Source organism: Hibiscus syriacus, unplaced genomic scaffold (assembly GCF_006381635.1).
Source record: "Hibiscus syriacus cultivar Baekdansim isolate YM2019G1 unplaced genomic scaffold, ASM638163v2 tig00109925_pilon, whole genome shotgun sequence".
Taxonomy (NCBI): domain Eukaryota; kingdom Viridiplantae; phylum Streptophyta; class Magnoliopsida; order Malvales; family Malvaceae; genus Hibiscus; species Hibiscus syriacus.
In genome coordinates, this window is record NW_024062531.1 from 547,785 (window position 1) to 566,584 (window position 18,800).

At 33.9% G+C, this 18,800-nt stretch overlaps 1 protein-coding gene across 2 annotated transcripts; it reads right to left on the reverse strand.

The window, feature by feature from the left end:
- Nucleotides 1-1,395: 1,395 nt before the first annotated feature.
- LOC120210568 (gamma-glutamyl peptidase 5-like) lies at nucleotides 1,396-17,940 on the reverse strand. Of its 2 annotated transcripts, XM_039209272.1 has the most exons (7): nucleotides 17,930-17,940; nucleotides 3,753-3,762; nucleotides 3,373-3,713; nucleotides 2,025-2,180; nucleotides 1,782-1,949; nucleotides 1,587-1,696; nucleotides 1,396-1,556 (listed from the first exon to the last, which is right to left on the reverse strand). In XM_039209272.1, exons 3-6 carry the CDS (start codon nucleotides 3,682-3,684, stop codon nucleotides 1,595-1,597), a joined length of 738 nt encoding a protein of 245 aa, XP_039065203.1. In that variant the 5' UTR covers nucleotides 3,685-3,713; nucleotides 3,753-3,762; nucleotides 17,930-17,940; the 3' UTR covers nucleotides 1,396-1,556; nucleotides 1,587-1,594. The 2 variants fall into 2 exon arrangements, with proteins under 2 accessions (XP_039065203.1, XP_039065202.1); XM_039209271.1 differs by lacking the exon at nucleotides 17,930-17,940 and having other exon boundaries at nucleotides 3,373-3,898.
- Between the last annotated feature and the right edge of the window lie 860 nt (nucleotides 17,941-18,800).

Sequence of the window (18,800 nt, forward strand, 5' to 3'; positions counted from 1 at the left end):
TGAGACAATCTTATATATGCAAAAAAAAAAAACCTGAAACAAGCCTAATTAAATAAATAATATATGAATTAAATATAACGCAACAAAATTTTTACATATAAACGTAAATAATTTAAATAATATAATTTTATATTATTATCATATCGGCAAAAATATTTCGATGTATGCTCCCACTTTCTAATTTTACAACCACAAAAATTAATTGAAAGCAATTAGTACAACATTTTTTCAAATAATCATATATAATTATAAAAAGTATTATAAAAAATTACCTTACAACGAAAGATCGAACGAACTTCTGAATCAAAGATCGAACGAACTTCTGAATCAAAGATCGAACGAACTTCTGAATCAAAGATCGAACGAACTTCTGAATCAAAGATCGAACGAACTTCTGAATCAAAGATCGAACGAACTTCTGTATCAAAGATAAGAGGATTGTCGGGTGATATTTAGCGGTTGAGAGGATTATTGTTTGATGTATTCGGTTGAGAGGTTGCTGTGTGAAAGTTTACGGGGGAGAGGGGTATTTATAGCCGAGAGGAAACGCTTCAAAGCCGAGAAGTGCGGATACAATTATACAAGGTGTGACCCATTCACCGTGCCATTCTGACTCGTGTCATAATTGCATGAAGGCGCGACTCATGCACCGCGCCATACCCCTACATGGCAGAAGCCGCGGTGCATACGTGGCAGAAGGCACGACCCATGCACCGCGCCTTACCCAACGTGTCGCCATATCAGCATAAGGCGCGGTGTATGAGCCGCGCCTTACCCCACGTGGCACCACATCAGCGTAAGACACGGTGCATAGGTCGTGTCTTTCTGCAAATGGTGTTAGATCAAAAAACAAAGATGGAAGGGTGCCTGATAGGAAAATAAAGTTTAAAAGGGTGATTTATTGGAAAAATCGTCGTGGAAATAGCATATTATGCCTTTTTAATTACATGTCCATTATAAGTTTGAATAGGTATATAATTCGTATTTAATAGATTTTACTTGATTTGATTTTATAAATTGGATTTCTTGTTTGACAATTTTGGTTGAGTTAAATTTTTTTTAAAAGATAAAGTTAAGTCGAATTTGAGTTTATGATGAATTTTTTTTACTTTGACAGAGAAAAATAATATATTTATTTCTTGTACATTTAAGAGTAATTGTAATAATATTATTCTATATTTTTAATTAGGTAATTAATTTTATGGAATATAAATAAAATTTATATATATATTGATGTCAGTTCAGGTTTAATAATTTTGATATCAAAATTGAGTCGAGAATTCAAGTGAAGTGAACATTTCATAGAGCCAACCCAAACTAGGTCAAGTGACAGGTAGATCAGGCTCATTACAAAGGCAAGGATTTATAAAGGGGGGAAAAATGGAAACGTTAAAAAGCAGCAAATTTTTTTATTAAGCTCGTAGAAGAGAAAGACAACCTATGCACAGGTTTTACACCATGTTTTTAATGATCAACGCATCTGTGCCTATTTCCATCACAAAACCTAACTAAGCTTTCCTTCTACCTGCTATTTACTTTTCTTTATTCTTAACACTTTCTTCAACAACACGAGATCAAACCAAAACATCATCCATCATAGTCTACCCTTGAGGAAGCTGGTGCAGAGTTTCTTCCAAGCATCCTTGTGGGGCTCCACTATCTCCAACTTCGCCCTCAACTCATCACCATACGAGTCCTGCATTCGGATCAGTCAACCATCATCAATAACATCTATACATGGAAGCTAGCTCGGTTCCCATCCAATGCTCCATGTAACATACCTCGATATAACAGCGTTGCGTGAGTCGATCGATTAGATGAAACAAAATGTCTTTGGTGTACTCAGGGTGGCCTTGGATGCCCATCATATGATCCCCATACCTAAACATCTCGACCCCAGTTTTCTCTGACCATGCTATGATCTCTGCCTTGGGTGGAAGTTCTCGAACCTAGCATACAATCATGTTTATAGACAAAAACCATAAACCTTAGCCGGTTCTTCACTAAAGGAAAAGGGATCAAACCTCGTCGCGGTGGCACTCGATGATGGAAAGAGTGGTCGGAATTTGCAGAGACGAGAAAAGCTTCGATGAGGAGGATGATAAATGAATGCTTCTCACACCAATGTCCCAATCTGTGATGGCTCGCCCGGTTTTCCCTCCAAGTGCACGGCTAAGAATCTGGTCCAAATACACAACCACCAAAATTCTTCAAGGCATAGCCAATTGATTCCAATCACGTGACATTAACTTAACATGGCATTCAACAGTATTCCAATCTCAGTATTTGTAAACAATTCTTTACCAATTTAAAAATATGGCAAATGGGGCAAACAAGGCAATGAATGAACAAAAGGGTCCCCAAAAAGACAATTGAAAAAGAAAAGAGACAACCTGAATTGGCAACCACGTGTTTTTAAGATAAGCATGAAGTTGTCTAGCCGACAGTAGTCATCTCGAAAAATGGATATTGTTCATAAAATACCAACTTTAAATAATATTAAAATAGTTATTAATATATATTATCATAAAGCCTTAATACATATAAAATACAGTAACTAGGAGTGGAGAATGTCCAACAAGCATGTGAATTGTCAGCGGTATAAACGAACACTCTTAGCTCTAAATCCAAAGGAAACGTTGGTCGCAAATTGTTTTCACCAAAACCGACAGGTGAGCAACGGTTGGCCATGGACCACTCGGTTCTAAGTCCATGTAGGGGCGAGGGACCGCATTTTCTTGTCGCTCACCAGACGTCGAACCTGGTATTGTGACTCTGGACCAGGCACAACAAGCCAGCACGCCAGAACAAAGGACGGTAACCATTAACTGAGATTCCCAGTCACGTTTTATCGAACACATGGTATACAATAAATGCGTTATTTTTTCCGTCTCATACCCTCATTTTTATTTTTTATTTTACCACTAACCAAATGCCAGGGTTGAAGCTTCTACTTAAAATCATCATCGGTGGTAAAAAATAATTAGGGCAAAGTAAGAAACAGAGGGGAAAAAAAAGATTTGAACCGAATTATGCGATTCAATTCAGATTTTTAAATTTGCGGTTTGATTTTGGTTCGGTTTAAATAATAAATATACAATTCAATACGATTTAGATTTTTATATGGAAACAGTTTAACACGAATAATAAATAAAATAATTATCTAAATCAAAGTCATTCTAAATTTATTATAAGATAAATTTAAATAAATAAAATCTTAAAACTAATAATATTTTTTATAAATTTTAATTTATATATTTACAATTAATTTAAACTAAAAATCCGCAAAATTTCACGTTTTAATGAAAAATCAAACCAAACCGAATACAGCCTTAAAATGAATGTATCAAAGGGGAATAAAAATAAATTAACCTGGTGACCGAAGCAAATCCCGAGGACTTTCTTCCTCAATGAATCCAATTTCTTCAAAAGAGAAACCAACCTACAGATCCAAACGTCATTCCCATGAGCATCACTGCAACTCCCGGTTATAACGAAGCCATCGAAATCGCGGATCTCATCATCGTCAGGGAACTCACCGTTCGCCACCCTGAAAACATCCCACCTCTCACCTTCCTCCGCCAGCATTTCAACAAACAACCCGTAATACCCTCCGTACCTCTTCTTCACATACTCTGAATCCTCCGCGCATAAAAGAACACCAAATTTCTTAGCAACACCCATGATTCAGAATCTCACTCTCAAATATATATAAATAATATATATATGCCCACGTCTCTGTCTCGGTCCCTCTCTCTGTCTCTATTTATATAAAGAGAAGACTAAAAAGCTTGAACCTTTAGATTTTAGAGGGAGAGAGGGGGGTGTATCGAATCTTTCTCTCCCTATAACATGCAGAGTGGAGAGAGGGAGAGAGAGATGCAAAGACTTGGTAAGGAACGCAAAGATTTCTGGGTTTCTTATAGAATGGCACCATGGAAGTTTTGGAGAGATGGAAATGACAACAACAGCCTTTGGCTTTGCCCTTCTTCTTTTTCCACATTGGGTTTGCATTTTGGTGGATCTTAGCTGTCTCTACGCCCACAATGGGGATTAACTTTTTTTAAATTTTTTAATAAAGAGATAATTTCATATGGAGGGCCTTCTTTTTTCCTGAATATCACAAATATGAAAAACAATTATGAAAATAATACTATCTATTTTATATTCTCCTAAACTGATATCTCTTGTTATCGTTAGGATAAATATATATTTTGTAAAAAGTATTTTTTTTCAAAAATATATTTTGTAAAAAGAGTCTTTTTACCACATCAACATAAATCGAACGAAATTTTAAAAATTTTATTAAAAAATAACAGTTCAACAATATAAAAAATTTGTATGAACCTTATTAAAAAATAAATATGTATGTAGAAAATATATATTTGCACAAGTACAAGACAGACAACGGCGACAGCGGCACACGTGTATTAATCTTATTTTTAATCACTTAATAAATATATATTTAAAAAGTTATATAAAATGTCAATAATTTTTAGAGCAAGTAATTAAAACCTCTAAGTGGACAAGTGACACATCCCCTCTCAACTATTAGTAAAATATTCATTATGAGCAAATTTCCCTTCCCCAGGTAGGAATGGTTCAAAAAAAGTTATATAACAATATAGGATTAGCTTTGGTCATGAACTTATAAAATTTCACATTGTTTAAATACGTAAATTTTTAAGTATTTATATATAACCTTTTAAACATTCACTTATGAGTGATTAAAGATAACACTAATATATGTGTGTTGTTATTGTTGTTCTACTCATGCTTTTGTAATTATGTGTCTTTGACATATCTTGCAGATTTATCTTTTTTGAACCAAAATTCATATAAATTTATATATATATTTTTTCATTTTTTCTCTTCTTTCATTTAAACATAATATTTGCTTAATTTGCCACTATATTAGGCAAAATACGTGTCTTGCAAGGAGCACTTTCAAAGGTGCTTCCCATATAATACACTTTTGTCCTACGTGGCAAAACATGTCAATCCAAGAAAAATATGTGATGGATGTTATTTTTATATTAATTTTTGTTTTGGTGATATTTGGGTTAAAAAACTCGTGCTGATGTTGTTGATAAAAATGTATTGAGTAAACTACTCAAATGACCACTTCACTGTTACACCCTAAATTATGGACTATTAGTTTTGGATTTCCCGAGAGGTATAGGGACATGTGGAGTTCGTAATTAGAGTTGTTGCACCGAGTGATAGCTTAAATGGATGTAAATTGGGCCCGATTGATCACAGAAAAAGGATTTTTGCATACAAGTAAAATTTGAGGGACCAAACAAGTAATTATCCCATTAATAAAAGTAATGATGATTCTTTGGAATTTTATCACATGCTTGGGCGTGGGTTTTGGGTGTAAAAGTTGGAAAGATTTTATTCTTCATTCATTCTTCATCTTTCTCATTTTTCTTCTTCCTTCTTCATTTCTCAAGCTTCTTGGATCAAAAAGAAAGTGGGTAGTGAGCATCATAGTTCAAGAAGAGGACGAGATATCAAGTACAATTGAGAAATGAGCTTTATTTAGTGTAACACCCCAAATTCTGAGCTAGTAATTTCGGGTTTACCCGAGAGGTAAATTGATCCCCGTGAATTTTATAATTTAAGTCGTTGGGTTTAATTGGGTCAGGATCAGGCCCAATTAGTCTTAAAAAGAGATTTTAATTAGTAGAAAAATGAGGAATGACAAAAGTGTTATTTTACCATTTTCTAAAGATAAAGCCTTTATATGTATTATTTCCTTTCTTTTTCCTCGTTTCTTCTATTTTCTTCTTCTCTTCTTCTTCAAAGGCCAAGCTAAAGGTAAGGTCTTGAGCTCTTTTCATGCTTCATTTTTTTGTTCATAATTCTTCCAGCAATGTCGTTTTAATGAATCAAGCCTTGAGTTTTTATAGTTAAAGAGAAAAGTGGGAGTTTTTTTTATCAAAATCACCAAGGAAAGGAGTTTGACTAAGCAAGGGGCTTCATTTTGGGTTTCTAACACTAAGGTAGTATATTTCTAATCTTGAGTGTTAAGATTTTCATAAGTTTGAACATTTGATATGATTTTAGTATTTAAGTATTTTAGGGTTTATATTTGATGTTATGATTAAATGATATTTTAGAGGTTATAAAGATGTTTTGATGCCACTTTAAGATCTTAATTAACTCTGTAAAGCTTTAAAACATGATTAAAATCAAACTATGAACTTTAGGATATTTTTGGGTGATTTTTCGAGCCTAAGTAACCATTTCAAGGTTTGAGTATCGATACTGGATGAATTAGGGTAAAAATTAGAGATTTCAGGCATAGAGTAGCGATACTGTCATGAGAGTATCGATATTGCCCCTATAGTATTGACTCAGGGGTGATAGTATCGATATTGATCCCCCTTTCAACATAAGAATATATATTTTATATCGATACTCATAAGGGTAGACCTTAGTCTGTGAGGGGTGTAAGAGAAAAGGATGATCTGTAAGGGTAGACCATAGTCTGTGAGGGGTGTAAATGGCTAAAATGGCCCAAATACACTATAGGAGTGAGTTACAACCGAAATAATCATAGTAGGCATAACATGTTTAAGTTACTTTAGTCGGTCACGTAGTGAGTATCTAAGAATAATAGATCATTCTGAGGATATACCGACAAATAATATGACGATTTCATCAAATTACGAGTCAGCATAGTCGTGAACTATAGGAATGTTAGCGAATAGTGGATATACATGCATCCCTCTAATTCAAGGGTGAATTAAAGGGAAGCATATCAAGGGTGACTAGAGATTCGCTACTTAGAGTTAAACCCGAGTTAGGTATTGGGCAAATGAATAGTTCAACTAGTGATTAGCAAACACAAAAATCATCGTAAAACCCCGAGAATACGTAGAGACTTCGCTAGAGGTAGATAATGATTAAAACCCTTAAGTAGCGAGTGACCATAATAGAGCAGCATATTAAATAACAACAGTAACAGACCAAAAGCCTTCACGTAATGTTCTATATAGAGAACGATCGAGAGAGCATCTAATGAGATGATGGCTTTACCCTAGTGAGTCAAGTTATGTTATGGTATACCTATCTTACCTTAATTGCCTTAGTGAGGCACTTCAAGAGCTAGTGAGGGTGCGAGGCCCGAACATTCACAAGGAGTCTGCTAACGATGTCGGTGTCGTGTGGCCTTTAAGCCTTAGGTATGCATGTATAGTCGCATCATTCCAATTCAGGTGGTGATGATCATCTAGTGGTATAAGATATCCGAGAACTCCTTTAAACACGTGTACAAGGCACTTATGCGGCTAACTATGGTCGAGACCTTAACACTCACGAGGGGTGAGTTGGCAAGTGTGATGTTCATACCCGGATACACCACAACAAGTTTACGAGGCACTTCTACGACTAATTTGGGTGCGAGGCCTAACATTCTCGAGGGATGGGTTAGTCGGACGTGATATTTGTAGTTAGTTAGTGTCTAATGGCTTTGTGAGACTAGATACTAGTCAATATTGTATATAGATAATTCAAAGCAGTCAAAGTCATATTTAGATAATATCGAGTTGAGTCAAAGTTGCATTTAGATAATGCAAAGCAGTCGCAATTAGTCATTAAGGTTAGAGACCTTGAAAGGGCATACTCATGGCAAGACCCTTGTCCGAGGACTAAGGGAAACGTGAGACCCCTATTTCAGTGACAAATCAGTTAAGCTTTAAGTATGTAGCACTTGATCAAGATCATGTACGTGCCTAATGGTTAGTATCATATCTTTAGCACGCTTATGTTTATGATATTCTTAATGCTACTCTAAATTAGCGATTATATTGTTGGGCTTTATACGCTCAACCTTCAAATATTTTTAGTTGACAGGTTTCTATCTTGGGATTTTTGTGGAGCACCTTTACAGCAGGACTTTGATAATGTCCTTAAGAGTATTATATTGTAGGTTTAGTGGGTATGTGTATTCATAGGACATTACTTATGTATTTGAGTTGCAAACCTTAAGATGTATTGTTTTGTTTCAAACTATAGCGGAGCTCCGATTTTATAAAGTGTTTTTATAACAGTTTTGTATGTTTACTTATGATACCATTGAGTATATTTAAAAAAACAAGTAGGTTTTGAAAACAGGGGTTGCCTATTAGCCCAATATGACACTTTAGACCCAATCGGGTTTAGGGGGTTATATTTCGAGTTTCTAACATCAAGGTAATGTATTACTAATCCTTTGTTGCATTAAGGCTTTCATAATCATGATGTTTTGTTGGAGATTTGGGTGATGATCATATTTGGAGGTTTTGTTTGGTTTCATGATTAGATGACGTTTTTTTGTGTAAAACAAGTATTTTTATGGTAATTTATGATCCTAAGTAACTTTCCTAAGCTTGAGCATATTATTTGAGATCAAACTAAGACCCTTACAACCATTCTTGAGTGTTTCCCAAGCTTAAATAATACAGTTATGAGTTCGAGTATTGATACTGGATGAAAAATATTTATACTAGATGAACTATGACGATTTCTGGCAGTTTTAGTAGGAAATATCGATACTGATGGGAGGAGTATCGGTACTGCACCTTTGGTATCGATACTAAGGGTGTCTGGTATTGATAATAGACCAATTTTAGCAAAGCTGAAGTTACTTTCAGTATCGATACTCATGGGGGTACCGATACTTGACTAGGGATATCGATACCGCAATAAGGGTATCGATAGTACCCATTTTAGATGGTTAAGGTACGTAAGAGTTAAGAATGGCCCGTAATGGTATAACTTAGTATATTAAGGACATAAATGGTAAAAAGTGCCTAGAAACACTCTTAGAAGGAGGTTACGACCCATATTAGGCGTAATACGTCAAAGAATATTCAGTCAAACACTTATTGAGTAATTAAGATCGAAGGATCATTACAAAAGATGTATTGACAAGATGTATGATAAACTAATCAAATTTGGTAATAGAGAAATCATTTACTACGAGAATGTCAGTGAGCCAAGGGCGTACAAGTTATTCCTCTAGTTTAAGGGTGAACAGAAGGGAATGTGGTAAGAACGAATAGTGTGTCGTTACTAAATAGGGAACCAAGTCAGATACCGGGCTAGCAAATAATACAGTAACTGAACAATAAAAACAATACTTATCATAAAATCATAAAACACATGAGACCTCCTTAGAGACAGAAATGTCTAAAATGCCCTTCAATATTAAATGTCCAGAATAGAGCATCTTAATAGACAAACAAATATAACAGACTAATAAACTCTTGCATAATGTTTAGATGAAAGATTGAGCTCCAGTGAGAGGATGACATCACTTTAGTGTATTGAGCTATGATAGTGTGTAGTTAGGCTACCTTAGTTGTCTTAGTGGGGCATTGTTAGTGATGTGGCCTTTGGGCCCTCAACCATTAATGTATGGTTAGGGGTGCTTATCGAGTGAGTTGGGCAATACTCGACTCGGGTTCGTTGCTCGTTAAACACGTTAAAATTGTGCTCGAATCGTGCTCGTTAAAAAAAACTTTTGCTGCTCAACTCGACTCATTGTTTGTTAAACTCACTAAAAAATTACTTTATTTTTTTAACTAAAAATAAAATTTACTAAAATTATATGAGGATATTAGGGTTGGGTTTGTTTTTTTGTATTAAAATAATATTATTAATTAATAATATTTTATTATTTATTAAAAATAATATATTAGTTAACTTATTATTTTTTATTATTTATTAATAAATTAAAAATTATTTTTTAGATTTATTTTTTGAATGAAATAATTTTGAAGTAGTTACTAAAAATATATTTTAAAAATTATCTAGCTACTCGCGAACTTATTGAGTCGAGTTAGACTTTGCTCGACTCAGCTCGTTAAGGTCTCGAGGCGAGTTCGAGTTGAGCCAACTCGAATCAAGCATTTACCAAGTTTTGACCTGAGTCGAGTTCAAGCTTCTCAGGAGCTCCTCAACTAGTTTAAGCACCACTATGTATGGTACATCAGTACAATACATTAGTTATCCTTAAAGTTTGGCTCAATGATATGTGAGATCGAGCCAATGTTTCAGTTGAACAGGAATTATACCGATGTTATGTGATATTGGGTTCCCCCTCCATGATATACTTGATATTGTATGAGACCAAGAGATTATTTAGCAGCTTGAAGGGAATTTCGCTAATACTATGTGATATCGAGGTTATTTCACTTTTCTAGTATTTAATGCAATATAAAACCAAAAAATAGAAGTTTGTATTGTATAGCATTTAGAGAATGCACAATAGTTACAATCATTATGATTAGAGACCCAATAGAGGTTTACTCATGGCAAGGCCTTTAGCAGATGATTAAAGGAAGCATGAGACTCCTACTTTAGCGATAAAATAGTTGAATCTTAAGTAGGTAGCACTTGATTATGATCATGCATATAACTATTGCTTAGTACCATGTATTTAGCATGCTTGTGTTTATAGACTCATAATGTTGCTCCAGATTAGCAATTCTATTATTGAGCTATTCAAGGAGTAATATCACAACAAGACTTCCAACATCTCTTCTAGAGTATTGTATTGTAGCTTTAATGGGTATATGTATTCATAGGACCTTACTTATGTTTTTAGATTATCAAACTTGTGTTGTATTACTTGATTTAAACTATGTGTTACGGAGCTCTGATTTATATAAATGTTTTTATAAATGTCATGTATTTCTACTTTGGTACAATATGTTTTTAAATGAAAATGAATAGGTTTTGAAAATCAGGGTTACCATGGTAGTCTAATGTGGCACTTTAGGTCTAGTCGAGTTTATAGAGTTACATTAGTTACGTGAGACCAAGCCAATGCTTCAGTTGAGCGGGAAAATTATCGATGCTATGTGATACTGGGTTCCCCCTCCATGATATACTTGATCTGTGTGGGACTAAGAGATTATTCAACAACTTTGTGGGAATTTTACTAATGATATGTGATATAGAGATTCCCTCAATTTTCTAGTATTTGATGCTATGTGAAACCAGATACTAGCAGTTTGTCATGTGTCACATTTAGAAAATGCACAATAGTTACAATCATTATGGTTAGAGACCCAATAAAGGTGTACTCATGATGAAGCCCTTAGCAGAGGATTAAGGGAATCATGATACTCCTACTTTAGCGATAGAACAATTGAATCTTAAGTAGGTATCACTTGATTTTGATCATGCATGTGCCTACTGCTTAATACCATGCCTTTAACATGCTTGTATTTATGAGACTCATAATGTTGCTTGAGATTAGCAATTATACTATTAGGCTTTGTTAGCTCAACGTTCGGATATTTCTATTCACATGTTACTAGCTTGAGTCGTTCGAGGAGCACTATTACAGCATAACTTTCAGTATCTCTTCCAGAGTACTGTATTGTAGCTTTAGTGGGCATGTGTATTAATATAACCTTACTTACTCTTTTGGATTATCAAACTTGAGTTGTATTATTTGATTTAAACCATGTGTCACGGAGCCTCAATTTATATAAATGTTTTTATAACTATCGTGTATGTCTATTTTGGTATCGTTCAATATGTTTTTAAATGAAAATGAACAGGTTTTAAAAATCAGAGGTTGCTCCAGCAACCTAATGTGGCACTTTAGGCCTAATCGGGTTTAGGGTGTTACATTTTATTGGTATCAGAGAGTCAGTTTGAACCAATCATATGACCTAGTGGTTGGTTATAGTTATTTTTTAGTGAATACATGTCCCTAGGTACTAAAAGTACTCGTATAAGTCAAGAATCCTGATGTTGTTTCATTTTTTATCTATGTTTTAGAAAATTTCAATGGACGATAGTTCCGAGCATAGTCTCAATGATAAGATGAAGAACCGTGCCTCTCATCCCGATGATGCCAATGATTAGTTCTTGCCAAGGGTAGAGGAGTATGGGATCCCATTAGGTGCGAGAGTCGTATAGGCGATATTCTTTAGAGGTTAACTTCCACTCTTAAGGAGATAATGAATGTTACTTCTAGAGCGCAGACTATCCAGTCGACCATCTAGAGTACGTTAGTATCTATAGGGTCTCTAGTAGAGAGACTGAAAAGGTATAAAATAGTAGAATTCTATGGTTCAGGCGATGGTGATCTAATTTCAGTCGATCAATGGATGAGGGAGACTATGACGACTTTGAGGCAGCTTCACCTTACCCTAAAGGGTAAGCTAGAGTGTGTCACTGTTTTACTTAAGGGTGATGCTATCGACTGATGAGAGATTATAAAAATGACTCTACAATCAAAGATGCCTTCAGGGGACCAGTTTCTAAGTGAGTTTAGAGTTAAGTTTATTAGTGAGGCACATATGGATGGTTGATTGCTTAATGTACAAGTATGAGAGAGATTTTCTTCTATTGAGTCATTATGCTCTAGCGCTAGTTGCAACCGAGTCTTTGAGGTGTAAGAGGCTCATCAAGGGGATTTATATTGATATTCATACGTAATTGGCAAAATAACCACCTAGAGTGTTTTCAGAGTTGACACGTTAGGCTAAGGTTATGGAAATGATGTAGAGCATGAGATGAGCTTGTTAGGTAAAAATAACATTTTGATCATAAGGACCTCAGTACTACTAGAATTATCTCAGCTAGTGGTCAAGAAGACCAAGGATTCTAGTGAGTAGAAGAGAATGATGTCAGTTTAGTCACTCTGGTCAAATTAGAGGTCATACATAAGGTCTGGTAGGAGACTGTCAGCTCCACCATCTGTGGCGAGCTTTGGAAGCTCTGATAAGGTATTAGGATATTCAGATGTGAGTATTGTGGTAAGAAACATCTATGAAGGTTCTTTAGACCCTCTAGGAAGTACTATAGATGTGGATCTTTGGAACATATAGTAAGGGATTATCCTACTTCGAATAGTGATGTCTCAGTTTGACCTAGGAGATTGATCCCAGTAGTATAGTATGGCAGAGAGTATGCACAAAGATGTGTCAATGATATGCTCGAACATGAGAGTAGAAGAGCAGATTGACCTATTTTTGGTTCGACCATGCACGATCTGGTTTGTCAAATATCTGTGAGGCCTAGAGAAGATGTTGACAACACAGATGAGATGTCATGTATATTTTTAACAATTACAGTTATTCATGTTATGCTAATAGTCATAAGTTTACTTATTCCTTCGTGGCGCTAAGCAAATTACATAGGAAAAGTATTTGTATATAGGATCCTCACGTTAGGATCCAAGTGCCTAATTGGTGGGCCTTAGTGAAATAGATATGGTTTACCTTAAATATTCTTTGAGGTCTTCGGTTAGGCTCATTAGTTGACCTAAGGGAAGTTCTTATCACAAGGGTTAATTTGATCTTGGAGTACTAGTCTAGAGGTGTATGAGAACCATAAGAGAATAGGTGATTGTTCCTTGTTGAGTTAAAGGTCCACTCTAAGAAAAGGTTTAGCCGCAAGATCCTTCACCCTTGCATGTTCCCTAAGGGAGCATCCCAATGAGTTGTCAAAAATTAGATATAAAACTATAAAGGCATTTTCACATCGTCAATTGAAGGTTCATGTGACTGACCCCACAAAGATTTAGTAAGCCCAAGTTCAGTCTTGGAGGTAAATATCTCTATTAGATTGTTAAGTTTACCCAAGTTACCAAGTAATGAACCCAAGTCAAGTATCAAGCTAAAAAATATTACAACAAGTGAACAACAGGAACTGTAATTGTCATAAAATCATGAAACACATACATACCTCCTTAGAGATGAAAATATCTAAAATGCCCTTTAACGTTAAATGGCTAAACTAAAGCAGTTTAGTATACTAATAGATATAATCGACTAATAAACTCTTATAAAATATTCTAGAGGAGATATCGAGTAAGATAGCAACTAGTGAAAGGATGACCTCACTTTAGTGTGACAAGTTATGCTAGTGTGTAGCTAGGCTACCTTAGGTTCCCTAGTATGGTATTGTTAGTGGTGTGGCCTTTGGGCCCTCAGTTATACATGTATAATTACATCAGTACAATATATCAGTTATCCTTAAAGCTTGGCCCGATGCTATGTGAGATCAAGCCAATACTTCAGTTGAACGGGAATTATACCGATGTTATGTGATACCAGATTCTCCCTCCATGATATACCTGATATTGTGTGAGACTAGAAGATCATTCAGTACCTTAGTAAGAATTTTACTGATGTTATATGATATTATAATTCCCTCAGTTTTCTAGTATCTGATGCTATGTGAAAACATATACTTGCAGTTTGTCATCTATCACATTTAGAGAATGTACAACAGTTACACTCATTGTGAGAGACCCAATATATGTGTACTCATGGCGAGACCCTTAACAAATGATTAAGGGAAGCTTGAGACTCGCACTTTAACGATAGAACAATTGAATCCTAAGTAGGCAACACTTAATTATGATCATGCATGTACCTATTGTTTAGTACCATATATTTAGAATGCATGATTTATGAGACTCATAATGTTGCTCTAGATTAGCAATTATATTGTTGAGATTTGTAAGCTTAACGCTCAGATGTTTCAATTTGTAGGTTATTAGCTTAAGCTATTTGAGGAGCACTATCACAACGGTACTTCTAGCATCTCTTTCAGAGTATTGTATTGTAGCTTTAGTGGGCATGTGTATTCATATAACCTTACTTATGTTTTTGGATTATCGAATTTGAGTTGTATTATTTTATTTAAACTATGTGTCATGATGTTTCAGTTTATATAAGTGTTTTATAACTATTATGTATGTATATTTTGGTACTATTCAATATGTTTTAGTTACACGATGTCTGGATTTCTCTAATCCAGATCTATATTGGTTCTTTTTCAGTTAACTGATAAAATTTATTAAAGTTCAATAATTCTCAAACCCACTCCCAATCGCAATACTTACTTCCAAAGTGATACTTTCAGAAAATTTACCACTTTCTTGTTACTCAATCACTTTTCTCTTCAGAACAACATAAGACTTTTGTAATTAGCACAACTATAGTACCGCTCACTATACAAACTATAACATCAAATCTTTTAAGACATTCGACTACAGTCGACTCTAATGAATGCGTATATAATTCCTATTGTGAGTCTTTAACTTTATCGAGGCATATGCCACAACCTTACCTTTGTGCATAAGCACACTTCCTAACCCGTTGATAGATACATTAGTAAAAACTACATAATATTTACCAACTCCAGTTGTATAAACACTGGTATCTCTATTACAATCCTCCTTAGTATTTCAAAATTCTCCTAACCCTTTTTCGTTCTACAAAAAGACATATATTTCCTTAAAGCTTGGTTAGCAGCAAAGCCAACGTTGAAAAGTTTTTCACTAACCTTTGATAGTAAACAACAAGCCCCAAAGAAATCCAAACTTCAGGATCATTCTTTGGGACTTTTCAATTTACTAAAACATGAGTTTTTCTTAAGATCTACTATTATACCATATGTCGAAACAACATGGTTAAAGAAAACCATCTCTGCTAACCAAAGTTTCACATTTGAATAGTTTGGCAAACAAGTTCTTCTCTCGAAGAGTCTTATTTAACTGTCAAAATCTATGTATAACCACATAGATTTATCTTTATTTTCACTAATAACACACATACTTCCCACGATGAAATACTCGAGTTGATAAAACTTTGATCAATCAAGTCCTATAATTGAGTCTCTAATTCTCTTGACTCACTTAAGTCATTTAATACTAAATCATAGAAACATTTCAATACCTTAATAACTATTACCCTTGAATTCTACCTTTCGATATGAAGGTAACTCAATAAATTTACCTGAAAAGACATCTATAAATTCCCAATTTTTTGTGAAATTATCAAACACTTCTACTTTAATTATTTGAGTATCTATCACATTAACCATAAAAGTTATATATATATATATATAAATATATCTTTCTGACATCATTTTCTTCACAATCATTATCGATATAACCTTGAGCGATGATTTTACTTTCTCACTAAAAACTATAATTTTCAAACCTTCTGCATCTTTATGAAATAATCGTCTTTAGAGACAGACAACTTATATTCAATATGATTTTAACTCATTAAATGATAATTTCATCAAGTTCACCGGGAACATAGCCCCTGGAATCTATATCAATTATTTACTACATGTTCAACTCATCTTTGCACCATTACCCACTAGGGTTTACTATTGTCATCTCACTGGAGATCAATTTAAATAGAATACTTTTATTCTAAAATCTTTCATTTCCTTTTTGAGAAAATCCGTGTAACTTTCCAGGTCTATTTAAAATAATCTCAAGCAATTGAAGCATTTTATCTCTCGACTATAAAAGTCCAACTATCTACATTATTAAATAATAAGACTTGACAACTTTGTAACAATAACCTCATAACAGTTAATGCAAAAATTACATTAGTAACCAAATTTACTCTTAAACAAACTCATAATCACTTGATCCACTAATAATTCATCTTTCTATAGGCTTTTAGCAGTCAATGTATTTACATATTACTCCTTTCCTCTTACTCAAATTAATAACACTTTGAACAATTTAATGTTTCACTTAAATATTTATCAATTAATTAAGCTTATCTGAAGAAATTTCGGAATCATCACTATATTCAGAATCTCCTCTAGATCCTTATTTGATTCAACTTCTCTTGTAAACCATTCAAACTTTTTAATAGATTCCCCAAATGCAGGATCATCGTTAAACACTGGGGTATTTCTTCCATAGAATGAAGGAAAACCCCTAGCAACTTCTACTCTTTTTCAGCATGATACTAAAATCATGTCGAATTTTATTGGGTCGATTTTTTTATCTCGACCGTCTTTTCAATATCATTTACTTTCTTGCTTTTGTCCTTAGATTTCGACATCAATTAGGATATACATAAGAATAACAATAAAGCTAATAAGGAGTGATATCAATCGCCTTTAATTGACACCATATCAGTAACTTTGATAATCTTAATGTCATGTAATCTTTTTACATTAAAAGATATTCGATTTTGACCGAGAATCGACTAAACCTGTAGCTCTGATACCAATAAATGTAACACCCATATCCCATATACCTTTTCGTACACGAAATACAGATGTCACATCACTTTTAAAATATTTTCCCCTTTTAATAACCCTTAAAATTTATTTCGAATTTTTTTAATTAAAACATTTAGGTACAATTATAAAACAGTCGTTAAACTATAATATCAAAATTTCAAGTTAGATATATTCCAGAGCATTTTCCTTTTAATTCGATTACATGCCAGTAATTGTTTTTCTTCAAAATAAACATTATTGTCCTACCGTTACTGATGAGTCAACCTTAATTGATGATATGCGCTTCTACTGTTGCACTCCTTATTTGATTTGTCTCTTCTTTTACCTAAGCGTGGAAACAACACATTAAGTATTTACTTAGTGAGGCCAAATATTTTAAGAAATATTTATGTATACATAAGTATATTTATTTGGTTCATACTAAATCGTATATTCTTTAAGGATCCTATAATCCTCCTCAGTTAAACCGTATTCCATTCACAATTGTCTTAATGATTTTTTTAGTACACCTAGCATACATATCTTTCTTTATATTTTTTCTCATTTATCTCTTTAGTCATTATTTTTTATTTTCATTGAAAGCATCCATTCATGCTTATAATGCACCATTATGCATTTTCATTTATGGAAATCATTCATGTCTTTTTATATACTATTATACATTTCATTTATGACATCCTTTCATGCATTTTTTACACCATTATACATTTCATTTATGACATCCTTTCATGCCTTTTATACACCATTATACATTTCATTTATGATATCCTTTCATGCCTTTTATACACCATTATACATTTTATTTATGGCATTTTTTCATGCCTTTTATACACCATTATACATTGTTATACATCTAGTCTTTTACTAAAAGGTATTTAACCTTTCATCTAACTGACATGATTGGCACCTTTCTGTCCAATGCACAGCTAGGCCTCAAAGGCACTTAGTCTTTCATCTAACTGACATAATTGACACATTTCTATCAAATTCAGAGTTAGGTCTCAAAGACATTTAGCCTTTCATTTAACTGGCATAATTGACACATTTCTGTCAAATGCACAGTTAGGCCTCAAAGGTACTTAGCCTTTCATCGAACTGGCATAATTGACATATTTATGTCAAATGCACAGTTAGGCCTCAAAGGCACTTAGTCTTTCATCTAACTGGCATAATTGACACATATCTGTCAAATCTACAGTTAGGCCTCAAAGGCACTTAGCCTTTCATCTAACTGGCATAATTTACACCTATCTGTCAAATGCACAGTTAGGCCTCAAAGACACTTAGCATTTCATCTAACTGGCATAATTGACACATTTCTGTCAAATGTACAATTAGGCCTCAAAGGAACTTAACTTTTCATCTAATTGGCATAATTGACATTTTTCTGTCAAATGCACAATTAGGCCTCAAAGGCACTTAGCCTTTCATCTAACTGGTATAATTGACACATTTCTGTCAAATGCACAATTAGGCCTTTAATATTTTATTTTAGAATAGTTTCTACTTTAATAATTACTTTCAATATCAATTAACTCTCTTTTAATTTATTATAATCCTTATACATTTGTACCCTTAGTGCTCACATTGTAATTTACTTCTTATTCCTATTCATTTATTAAGATGCACGCGTAGTGCCTATACGGTAGTTCATCAACTCATGATGAATTTTGTAAGTTGCACTCAGCTGGTATTCAACCTACGTGTAAAATAAACACATGTTAAGTATTGCTTAGTGAGGCATGCTTAATCATAAGTAAAATTCTAAATTCAATTTA

Bases quoted from the DNA above. Each gene is read 5' to 3' on its own strand.
- LOC120210568 (XM_039209272.1), bottom strand. From the start codon at position 3,684: ATGGGTGTTGCTAAGAAATTTGGTGTTCTTTTATGCGCGGAGGATTCA. The intron at 1,950-2,024 runs GTTTGATCCCTT...ATTGTATGCTAG, and splicing joins TCGAGTGCCACCGCGACGAG to GTTCGAGAACTTCCACCCAA. The intron at 1,697-1,781 runs GTATGTTACATG...ATCCGAATGCAG, and splicing joins CGCAACGCTGTTATATCGAG to GACTCGTATGGTGATGAGTT.